Source organism: Sinocyclocheilus rhinocerous, unplaced genomic scaffold (genome assembly GCF_001515625.1).
Source record: "Sinocyclocheilus rhinocerous isolate Xijiao unplaced genomic scaffold, SAMN03320098_v1.1 scaffold1243, whole genome shotgun sequence".
In the NCBI taxonomy this organism is placed as follows: domain Eukaryota; kingdom Metazoa; phylum Chordata; class Actinopteri; order Cypriniformes; family Cyprinidae; genus Sinocyclocheilus; species Sinocyclocheilus rhinocerous.
The window spans coordinates 2765403-2778135 of record NW_015626033.1 but is presented as its reverse complement, the minus strand read 5'-3'; the positions used below and the strand labels follow the sequence as shown (position 1 = coordinate 2778135).

At 37.4% G+C, this 12733-nt stretch overlaps 1 protein-coding gene across 1 annotated transcript; it reads left to right on the top strand.

The window, feature by feature from the left end:
* The first annotated feature begins 5227 nt into the window (after positions 1–5227).
* On the top strand, positions 5228–10357 carry LOC107708431 (potassium channel subfamily K member 1-like). The gene is made up of 3 exons (XM_016512661.1): positions 5228–5751; positions 7685–8080; positions 9013–10357. The coding sequence occupies exons 1-3, from the start codon at positions 5397–5399 to the stop codon at positions 9273–9275; spliced, it is 1014 nt and encodes a 337-aa protein (XP_016368147.1). The 5' UTR covers positions 5228–5396; the 3' UTR covers positions 9276–10357.
* Positions 10358–12733: the final 2376 nt, after the last annotated feature.

Below are 12733 nucleotides of genomic sequence, written 5' to 3'. Positions count from 1 at the left end.
AAGCACGAAATGAACATAAATAAACATCAGAAAGTATTTTATTTCAACCGCGGAACACCATTTTTCAAGTCCACCAAAATTCATCTACTCTCCTGTCTGATTTGTAGTTAAGGCTAAAAGGGAGAAAAAACAAGTTCGGCAAAAGGCGGGATCGAACCCGGGTCGATCGCGCCAAGAACACGCACTTGTCCATCTGCGCCACTGGAGCTGATGATTTACATCTACTTTTAACTAAATGTAAATAGACACTCCATATTTTTTGATTGACAGATGTCTCGTCCAGTCAGCGGTGGGTAATCCCAAACCAATGGCGCTGTCTGAAACTATACCTACCTTTTCCGGTTTGTCTGATTTGTCGTTGTGTTTTCTGATTTGTTAATTTGTTTTCGGATTTGTCTTTGTGTTTTCTGACTTGTTATTTTGTTTTCGAATTTGTCATTGTGTTTTCTGACTTGTTATAATGTTTTCTGAATTGTTGTTGTGCTTTCTGAATTTTTATTTTGTTTTTTAAACTTGCATTTGCGTTTGTAATTTGTTATTTTGTTTTCAGAATTGTGATTTGCTCTGCACTTCTCGGCCACCGTAAAATGACCCTTTTGGGCCATTCAAACATTCAAAATGACTCAAGTTCATTCAAAATGCTCAATCTGGGGTTCTCAACTCTGGCCCTCGAGGTCCACTTTCCTGCAGAGTTTAGCTCTGATGAACCCTAATCAAACACACCTGAACAAGCTAATCAAGGTCTTCAGGATCACTAGAAAGTTACAGGCAGGTGAGTTTGATCGAGGTTGGAGCTAAACTCTGCAGGAAAGCGGACCTTGAGGGCCAGAGTTGAGAACCCCTGTGCTAGGTTCCCTGTATCGTTTCCAAAAGTTATTTTCTCATTTTTAGTTATTCTTTATTTAGTATTACTAACATTAACTGCACAGTAAAGTGCATACAAGAATCCCATTGAGTTTTCTGCCATGGCCTTAAAAAAGGGCGATATAAATCAGAGGAGGCAATGCAGACTTTATTCTCAGAGGAGTCTACAGAATGCAGTGTGCTAACCACAGCTCTTCATGGACTAGACCCAGCGTAAGAGCCCCTGTGGGGTGGACCTGCCGGCAGGGATGGCTTTTCCAGATGCCGGCATGGATGTCTTTTCTGTGTCCGGACTACAGCCTATGTCCAAGGTGAACCGTAGAACTTGTTGAGCCAGGAGGCTTCTCCTGCACTCAACCTGAAACATTATGCACAAATATGCTGCATGTGGCCCCAATCAATGACGTGCCCCAAAAAGTACAGCTGAGAACATACACACTGAATGGCAGCTCCTGCCTAAGCACGCAACCCGGCTAACGAGCGGCTGCCTGGCGGGCACATGGCGTCAGGGCGCTTGTGCGTCACAAAAGGACGACAAACAGAGGCCAGCTGTCAGATTTGTCCTGATCTCAATTTCAGCACTATTGCAACATAAGCTTGGGAACTGGTCAACAGCCCAGGGATGGTCAAAAACAACCCAAACACAAATGCCAACCATTGAGACAGAATGTTGGCTCTGGCTGGAAAGCTCTACACATGTTCGCTTCCTGTCTTAGAGGCTATGCCATGGTTACAGTGAAAAATATAAGCAGGCTGTGCCATGCAAGAGACAAATGATAGACTAAAGACAAGGTTAGGTGGAGACTAACAACATGATCTCCTTTGATTTATGAAGTAACCTCATGTTGGATTTTGGGAAGTTCTTGTTTTGAACATACAGGACATTTAATCCCTATGTGCATTGAAATGCATTGACATTTCATCTGTCTTTCCTTTAAGCCAGTACCTGGAAGATAAAGGCCTTCTGTGAAGCACTAAAATGAAGTTGGAAAGCTTTGAAGCATTTATGCTTCTCTGCCGTTCCTTTATGCGCACAGGTGTAGATCAACAGCGTCGACAAAGCCACCGATTAATCTTCATTCTGCGTCCTCCCGTTGACGTAGGAAATATCAAGTCTTTACAAGATCTGAAAAATATTATTGAGATCAACAGCGTCGACAAAGCCACCGATTAATCTTCATTCTGCGTCCTCCCGTTGACGTAGGAAATATCACAAGTCTTTACAAGATCTGAAAAATATTATTAAGGCACAAATGAGTAATGGAAATAGCATTCCTTATTTGAATAATGGAATAAGCAAGTGAAAATGGCTTTAAACAGTAGGCGATAACCTAGTGATAGCCTCGTAAATCAGAAAGTAGCCTACAAACCAACAATTCAAAACACATAACAAAGAACTTCCTCTGTATTTAAAGTGGCTAAACATGGAAATCACAAGCTTTTAAAATATAACACTTACCACAGTAGGCGGAGAAGTACAGTAGACAGAGGAACATCAAAGGTCTGCGGCCGTGAAACAGGAACGATAAATTATACCCAGGTGTAAGATTGACAGTGTTCAAGACACACTTTAAAGGACTATAACTCTACAGACGTGGCAGGTTAAACTTGTATTTTTTGTTCCACTCACAGTAGAGGAATGCAAATATAAGTGTTAATGTGACCGAAAGAGTTTGCTATGCTTTCAAAAACTTGGTCTGGAGAATAACCAGACCAGGTTTTAGACTCTTTTCCACAGCCTGCATCTGACCTTTCAAACACCACACACCTCTACAAACTTCTAAACGTGATTTTTCCCGTTTTTGAAGTCACAGTTCCCTCCAGTGGCCATTGAAAGGAGTTTGCACAAAAGGATGCAACCACATATTCAAAGCTGGGGAGCTCAGCTGCAGTAATTAAGGTTCAGTCATTGAAAACACCATACTGGCCAACCAGTAATTTGAAAATTGGCATGCATGTGTCATTTTCAATGTATAATGTGTTTATGGCTCAGCGAATTCTGCAGTATTAAAGGGATACGCACAAAGGAACGTGTTTTTGCATTCCACCGCGCTGTTTTTCTTTGTAAACATGCGCTTGATAGATGTTGTGTATCACCTTTGCACTCGCGTCTCGCGTCTTTTGCATCGTCTCGCCTATGCGTAAAACGCGCTCAAGTTGTTCAGCTTTTATTAATGCGTTTTCATTCCCTTACCTTGCGTCTCGCGTTTTTAAACGCAAAAATGCGTTCTGTGTGAATGCGTTTTTGCATTCAACTGCGCTGCTTTCTGAAAAGCGTTCTGAAAGTACTAAAGTAGTTAAATAAAAAACACACACACACACACTTCTCTAGACCTAGCATTCTTCTTCTTCTTCTTATAATAAAAATAATAATAATAATAATAATAATAATTATTATTATTCCACTGCCCTGGCGTTTTTAAACGCAAAAACCCGTTCTGTGTTAATTGCACCTTAGGGTTTTCAGGTCTGTTTTTATTATGCAGAATTATTATCAGCGAATATCTGGTGATTTTCCGCTAATAACATAGTTTAATCTTATTGCCAGTAACATTTATGTCAATAATTGTCATAGCAGATTAGCTTTAACATGTCACTTGCAGTATAACAATAACATTGGCTCTGTGTCACAGCCTTGTGCCTCTGTGTGAGAGCAACAACCTTGACTACTGGCGCTCAGGTCTGGCCAGAGGTCTCACATTTCACTCCATCATCCAGAAATAACCCAAAGGAGCAGAGCAGAACAGAACATAAAAAGGAAGCTCTCACAGTTTGACTTCTGTTCAGTACCAAGAATAAAGCATACAGTCATCCAATGATGCAGCAAAAGTGCAGAATGGCAAAAGGCACAGGAAGTACAGCTGTCACATCAAGCTATCCAGCCACTCACAAAATCTGGCATTAAAACAAAATGAGGACAAGAGTATTGTTGAGAGAGTTTGTGAATGTAAAACAATTAAATGCAGTAAAAGTTCAAAATGAACTAAGTATGACACACAAGTAGACACTAGCCACGTAAGCAGTCTGATGATCTCAGAGAAGTATTGTGCATCAGCTTAAAAATAAAAATAAAATGTGCACAGACCTGTTTATTGAGATAATCATCTCCTGCTGTGTAATTTCTGTGCAGAGGGTGGAGTGATGCTTTTAAAGTGAAGAAACTGTCAAAACTCAAACAATGTGATGAGTTAAAGGGATAGTTCACAAAAAAAAGGAAATTCTGTCATCATGTTGTTCCAAACTTGCATGAGTTTAATTCCTTTGTGGAACACACAAGGGGAACTTTTTAAATGAATGAGGACAGGAGCTGTCGAGCTCCAACATGACAAAAAAGCATCATAAAATTATGATAAAAGGGACTAATGCAACGTGTGTGCTAAATTCTGTGTGCCCTGAAGTCATGCAATAGCTTTTTGTGAGGAAAGGACTAAATTACATAATTAATCATAGAAAATCCTGACATTCGTCCTAGCTCTTCTCGAGACTCAAGAACAAGATCAGTTTGATTCACAAGTAGGCCTAAATTCAGACTGGTATTGAACATATCTGATTCAAAAGAGCAATTCAATCACAAAACATGAACTGGGTAACAAAACCTGTCTGAATAATTCATTTGTGAATCAAACTGATCTTGTTCTTGAGTTTAGAAGATTATCAGCAAACTTGAAATATAGTTGTACAGACCACTTTTATAATACTTTTTCATGGTGCTTTTGTATTCTGGGTTCATTTACATTTATTAATCAGACAGACCACTTCACAACTGCCCTTCACAGAAACCAGACAAGAGTTTTGGCTATACATGCTACAAATAAAAGCTTTTTGATACACGAGGAAGCATGGGAAGCTCCAACAACACTTTTGTTTGAGATCACTTTTCAAATATTTTGCCATCCCACGAGACCATCCAATCACCACCTGGTCAAACCTGTTCTACCAGGTAACAGAATATGTATGTCTCAGTTGCTGACCCTAATGGGGCTTTCACTTATAGTATCCTCTCTTTGAAACAGCTGCTTAACTATATCTGTCTTCTAAACGCAAATTTCTCAGGTTTACCTTACTGGGTGCGCCCTGCCGTGATAAATGTAATGAATAGAACCGACCTGCGTAAGTTGAGGCGTGGAGGAACGAGACGTCACGAGCCTGACGCAAAAATATGAATCCTACTACGACGAAGGCTATCTCATGAATATTAATCAGGCAACTCTGACGCCCGTTGCAACCTTCCAATGGCTATGGCTTGTTTAATAAATATTAATTAGGTACTGCTGACGTTGCGTTGTTACCTTCTACAGGCTAATAGTGGATTCATTAATATTAATAGAAACCCTTCACCATAGTACGATTAGTAAACGCGGCTTACGATCTTCCGTCACATCAGCTCCGCAATACTGGCAGGGGACAAACAGGAAATTTAAACTAAAAGACAGCTGTTAGAGTGTCTGCTCCCTTTTATTTGTAGGAAACAAGCGTATTTCTGTAATTCAACTGCCTGTATTAATTCTCCCACCTATTTTGCCGCGGAGACGATGCTTCAGTGCCTATCTGGAAGTTCGTGTGTGCGTGTCATAGAAGGTTACAGGTCTACGTGGTATTTCTTGGTCCTGGTGCTGGCGTATGTGTTATATCTGTTATTCGGGGCTTTGGTGTTTTCCGCGGTGGAACTGCCGTATGAAGAGCAGCTTCGGCAGGAGCTTCGGACCGTGAAGCAGCAGTTTCTAGAGGATAATGAATGTCTGTCCGAAGAAAGACTGGAAGAGTTTCTCACCAGAGCTTTAGAAGCGAGTAATTACGGTGTGTCGGTTCTCAATAATGCTACCACTAACTGGAACTGGGATTTCACATCAGCGCTCTTCTTCGCCAGCACTGTGCTTTCCACGACAGGTGAGAACAGACTTTCTCATGACAATATTAAATAGCCATGATAGGATTGTTTTTGTATTTTAACCCAGTTGTTGATTTACATGATATAATTTACTGTCTGTAGTCCTGTAAGTCCTTCTTTACAATCATTTACCCAAGAGTCGAAGACAGCAAGTAGCGAGGCCGCTGTGATGTCATTTGTAAGGTCGACCTGTCCTCTCTGAGATCTCTGATAAAAGCATTAGCTGACGCCTGTGAAGTCTGAAAAGCGCTTTTACAGTATGATGTGCTCTTGTTAGACAGCCCAACTTTTACAATATATATATATATATACTAATATGCTTCTAAACAAGGATGTAACTCAAGAAAAGAGACCTGCCTATTGTGTTTAATGGGTTAGAGCAGTCTGTCTCTCTCCCTCCCTTCATTATGACTCAAAAGTCAACAAAGCTTTATGTGATTGTTAACAATCGCAATATATCAAGAACTTGTACAAACATATAATACAGACTATAATACAGACTATAAATAAAGGCAAATAATATTTTTCTTAACAAACTACAAAATTCAATAAAATAAGATACAGTGGGAATTTAGACTCAGACACAATTTATTTTGCATATATAAGGACACTTATTAGTACTTTTTTGCTCATTAAACAAGCTTTACAAAAGGAAATTAATAGCACTTTTGCAAAATATAATTCTATGCAATCACATGAGATAAAAACGTTTAAGTCTTCTAGAAAAAAAATATTATTCTACATGGACCAAATTACTTATAATGGGCTTCATTATTTCAAATGACCAGCAGTGTCATGCAATTGGCTGTTATTGTTATTAATAGAGTTACTATTAATAACAATAACATTATAATTTCAGTCAGTGCTCAGGATGTTTTAAACATAAGCAAAAAAGTAGCAATAATATAATACCAAATACATAGATAAAACATAATTGTAATTGGGCCACTTTTGAGTTTTGTACTAATGATGATGATCATCCTTACAAGTCCTTTTTTTAGAGGTGTTACTATATTTATTAATACACCCTTACAAATAAAGAAAAACAAGTGCATGCTTACATATTTACAGCCCCTTAGGAGCCCTAGTGGTTTTGTAATTCATTGCTGTGGGCGATTTTGAAGGATGTCTGAAGGATAAGCATGCTGTTTGTGTAGTGTTTCCAATGATTATGTAACTTAATCCAGCAGGATTTAAGTACTACAACAGGTAACATCCTTGACATTCCTAGTAACTTTTCATTATGTGATTAAGATGGTGTTTAATTAAAACACAAATTAACTGGTTCATTTGAGTAAATTGCTAGATGTGATCAGGGTTGCCAGGTCTGCACAACAAAACTAACCCAATGGCCAATCAGAAATAACCAGAGAATTAGCCAAATGACTTATCCCAAATATCCCAAAATCCAAAACATACCACTCTCATAACTAAATACAAATTTAGTTACGATTATGCTTTATACATATCTCAACTTGAAAATCACAATGTAGGAGACTGTAAAAAAAAATATTTTTTCGAAGGTAAAGTAAATAAAACAAAGATTATTGGAGTATGTTTTACAAATTTCATATTTAATTCAATGTCTTGCCATTTCTTTGTAACTAATTATGAAATTTACTAGCAATTTTTTAATGAAAATTCATTGTTTCTGCACTATTTGTTTCAGTGTATAAATACAATTACAACACAATACAGTGTTTTCATTAAGGAGTTCACAGGAGCTCAAAGTTTCCCAACCAGTGTCCTTCTCTTTCAAGCTCATCATCTAGAACAGTTTTATTATTGGTAGAATATAAAATGGGTAAAATATTTTAGTACATGCATTTAAGTCAAATACAATTTGTGCAATATGACCTTTAACCCGCAGGATAAAAATCAACCTGTGATATGAAAAGACCTATTTAAAAAGCTTCATGTGTTTTTTTCCAGGATATGGCCACACCGTTCCTCTCTCGGATGGTGGTAAGGCCTTCTGCATCGTTTACTCAGTGGTGGGAATCCCGTTCACCCTGCTGTTCCTGACTGCGGTGGTCCAGAGGATCATGGAGTTCAGTACCCGCAGGCCCGTGGAGTACCTACACCGGCGCTGGGGCATGTCCAAACCTCTGCTGGCCACCCTGCACGCCACTCTTCTGGCTATAATAACCATCTCCTGCTTCTTCCTCATACCTGCCATCATCTTCTCAGTACTGGAAGAGGACTGGAATTTCCTGGAGTCCTTCTATTTCTGCTTCATCTCTCTTAGTACTATTGGCTTAGGCGACTATGTACCAGGAGAAGGCTACCATCAGAGGTTCAGAGAACTCTATAAATTGGGTATTACATGTAAGTGCAGTTTGTTTAATTATTATTGCTGTACAGAGTCATATATTGTACATTGCATTTTACTTTTACTTTCTTACATTTATACATGCACTACTGTTCAAAAGTTTGGGGTTGGAAAGATTTTTAAAACGTTTTTGAAAGAAGATGCTGATTTGGTGCTCAAGTAACATGGTTACAGGAGAAACTGTGGTGCATTTTTTCAGGATTCTTTGAAGAATAGAAAGTCCAAAAGAACAGCATTTTTTTTAAATAGTTTTTTTTAACAATTAAAAGTTCCTGCACTTTTGATTAATTTAATGCATTCGTGTTGAATAAAAGTAATAATTTCATTAAAAAAAATCTTACTGACCCCAAACTTTTGAACAGAATTTGATAGAGACAATGAAACATGTAGCAGAACTTTAACTTTGGACTTGAACTTTAGCTTCTTTAACTTTGATTGAACTTTATCTTAGGTCTTAGGTTGCTTTAACTTTAACTTAGTGTTTACATATTTAGAATTTTTTTTTCCAAAAAATTAATTGACCAACGCCCCGAGTAATATCACCGCAGACCGTTGCGATTTTCTAGGCCGATATGGCTAGGAACTATACTCTCATTCCGGTGTAATAATCAAGGAACTTTGCTGCCGCACTATGGGTGTAGCAAGCGCAATGATATTACGCAGTGCCTGAAAATAGTCCCCAGCACGCTCCCTGTGCAAGCAGGTGGTCACGTTGGTTATGTTGACAGAAGTTAGCCTTTTTTCAGGCTACAGCTAAAAGTGCTACCGCCAGACCCGGAGATCGGCTGAATGGATTAGAAAATGGTAAAACTCAACTGTTTAACTCTAGGGGAGTTGGAAAATGAGCCTACTTTCAAAAATAGTGGAGTGTTCCTTTAAGGGTCGCTTTCTGTTTCTCTTTAACCTTATCTGTTTCTCTCTTGTACAGTCTACCTGATATTGGGCTTGATCGCGATGTTGGTGGTTCTGGAAACCTTCTGTGAACTTCAGCACCTGAAGAAGCTCAGAAAGATGTTCTACTTGAGGAAACAAAAAACAGAGGACCAGCTTAACATTGTGGATCATGATCACCTCTCATTTGCCTCTGTGTCTGACCAGGCAGCCTCATTTAGGGAAGATAAGACAGATATGTTTCCTGATGACATAGTCTCCGCCTCACCTACTACCTCCAATGGACCAATGGACCAATGAGACCTACTGAAATTCTGTGTCAAGAAACGACACGTTAATGTTTCTGAAACATCTCCGCTAAGAGCATAAATGTATTGTTAGTGTACTCTGCTGTCAAGTTAACCGAAACCAACCATAGATACGAATACTTGAAACACATGCTGAAGGTAATTTATTATGGAAAAGGATTATATGAATTTGTAGAATACATAATATCATATGAGATCATTGTTCATGCAGCTGCTGAACTGGAAAACATGTTGTGACCAGGGTTTTGTGTGTGTTTGTGTGTGTATGTAAAAGATAAATCCATCCATGACTCTGAATATAAATAGTTAACTGGTAAGTGGTCATAGACTAGTATTACATACTTCATATGCTGTTCTTGTTAGGTGACTTAAAGGGATCCACATCCTGTATTACAGATGTATTCATGGAAATCATGTCTTCAGGTTACTAAGTTTGTAGACATTGCTTAAGGCAGGAAAACACTACATGACTTTTATACCAATTTTTGCCCTGATTTACAGTCTGGACAAGTCAACACTATCAGTCTACTGATTTTAGGCAGTCAGAGTTGACAGATTTCGCAGAAAATCGTATAATGTGTGTATGATGGGCACAGACTCAATTTTTTTAGATTCAGATTATGATTCCATCCAGTTGGAGAATATCAAACGTTTGATATTTAGAGCTGATTTTAGAACACACATTGTTTTCATTTGTCAGTAAAAAAGGCACACACTTCTGTGTGAGTTTGTTGTGTTTTTAGAAAGACTTGAAAATCTGGTGATGTTTGATCCATAGACTTTTAGTCATTTTAAAAGTTCTGTGGTGTATTCCAGCCTTAACTCTATTCAAGGTCTGCAAGTGTACGATGCCTAGTGTTTTCAAATCTGTTCAGATTTTAAAAACCATGTAGTGTATTCCAGCCTTTAGTCATGGCGCATTGTTTTTTTTTGTTTTTTTTCCTTAGATTTTTAGAATAGACAGGGGCAGGTCCCTGGTGACATTCTTTAATTAACTTGTAAAGGGAATTTAAAATATATATTTTTAGTAGAGGCATCAGACAATCAGATATCTGTATATTTAATTTCTTTACTTGGCTTTAGTCATGTTGGCTCTTCTGCAGATGCAGTAGGCATTGTCCACCACCTAAAGGTGCTGTTGTGCACTGAGTGCCATTACTGTTGTATTGTAAGGCGAGAACATAAGTCACATCAGTGCATCAGTACATTCTTGACATATACCCAGTGACTGGGTATATTGCTGAAGGGAATTAATGTTATTTTTATCATTAATTAGTAGTTTTAATTTTCATATTTTAATTGTATTGCTCATGCCTAAAGATACTGAAAGTTGTGCATTTATCGTATGTCTTGAGTTGCACTTTAACAAAACAGAATAAACTGGATTTTTGGTTATACTGTAGATGTTGTAATTGTATTGTGTCCACTCTTCAGCCAGTAGCAGGATTTTGTACATATGAGCTGAAACAGAACTTGCAGCTCATATCAAATGTAATCCAAACACATCTCCACCTCTCAGAGTTGTTTACTTAGATTATTTTGCTAGGCTAAAACCCTGAGCAGCTGTACAGTCTGTTAACAGTCTATCAGGATGCCTGCTCAGTGCTGTTAAAAGAGATATTTACTCTGCTGTTTGAAAGTGAATTTGATGCCATCCTGTAATAGTGGTGCTGAAATTGAGCCAAGGTTATGTTAACAAGGCCCTGCAGCTGTGCTCACTTTGTTAAACTTGAACAGGACAGCACATGAAACTATAAGAGACCTTCTTGAGTTCCCCTAGACATTCATCTAAATGCCACATTCATAATCTTCACAGCGTATGATAATATTGCTGAGAAAGCTGAGCTTGTAAATGGACAATGTATTTTGCTTGTAGCGATATAGGAGGTAATATTTCAGGGTTTCTCTAAAGGTGAATAATTCCTTGATATCATGGGAAAATTATGGTTTTGAGTATATTCTGAACAATTTCTTGTTAGTATCTGTTGGTTTTCATTTTAGATGCACGATTAACATGCAATGGACAATTTTTTTTTCTAAACTAGCTAGCTGGAACTAGCTGGAAGTTTCAGCAATGATTCATTTTCTGGAGGTATTGACTTTATATGAGATGTTTCTCATAAAAATAGAGACAATCGAGACATTTGTTGACAACCCGTAAAAGTACAGAGCTAATTGTGAATGTTAATATGGAGAGTATAGCTGAAACGTAAATACATTTAAATAATAACAAATTATATAAATAATTAGGCTTCAAAAGTATTTGATGAGAAATATTTGAGTTCATATAGAAATCTTTGATCTTCATTCAGTCTCATTGCTATCTAGGAGAAAGAACCAAAATATTGAAGAGTTGTCTTGATTTTTCTTTCCTATGAAAACATTTGATGTGTGGTACCAAAGGTACAGTATTTTATCTGGCAGTTGAAGGACTAACACCCCTTTGAGTTTGTAGCAGAGCAACTCTAAGAGGGTTAGATGACCTCCTTATCTGGAGCAAGAAGCCACCCCTGTCTCACTTTTGGAATGACTGAATAATAACTCTATGAATTACAATAAATATTATATTTAAAAAATAATCATAATAACACTAGTAACAACATGCCACTCTGGGCCTTCCGTACCAATTAATGGGGAACCCATTTTACCCAAATAGTCTAGTTGTATCTGTTCACTTCAAAATAAAAATATTATTACTCCACAAATCTAAAAACATTCATGTTTTTATATTTGTGTAGTAAAAAAAATATTTTACAAATATTCACAATTCACAAAATATTCACAAATCTAAAAACATCAATCTGTCCACAAATTCCCTATTAGCAAACAGACAAAAAACCTTTGATATTCAACATAATGTAATGTCATAGATCACTATTTTCCAGAGACACAAAATTATATCAATTAACATCTAAACTTGAATGACTAAATCTCACAAATATTAATATTCAGATGAAATGGCAAAATTAAAAAGAGCATGTCCATTCATTAAATGTGTTGAGATGAGATTTTGTGCCATCTCACTCGAAAAACAAATGGTTCTTTAAAGGTTCTTTACATGCAGTAATGGTTTTATTTAGAACCATAGCATTCTGAAGAACCCTTTCATGCTGAAATGGTTCTTTGTGTTAAAATTTAGGGTTCTTTATTCCCGCCCTTTTGTTTTTCAAATCTGTAACTGTTAAAGCTCCTCATTACTGATTTTCTGGAGTTCAGTGATCCAACTACAGACTGTCAACACACTCTCAACAGGTAAATGATTTCATTCTTAAAATTGAAATACAAATTTAACTTTAAAAATGTAACTGGTTTTCAAACAAACATGTTCTTATCTCTTTTTTTAGTTTTTGACTTTATATCACTTTTTTCTTTTTAAGATTGTGAAGGGCTCACATACTGTCCATTTTTGCTTTTGGCCTTCATAAACATAATTGTTTTTACATAAACACA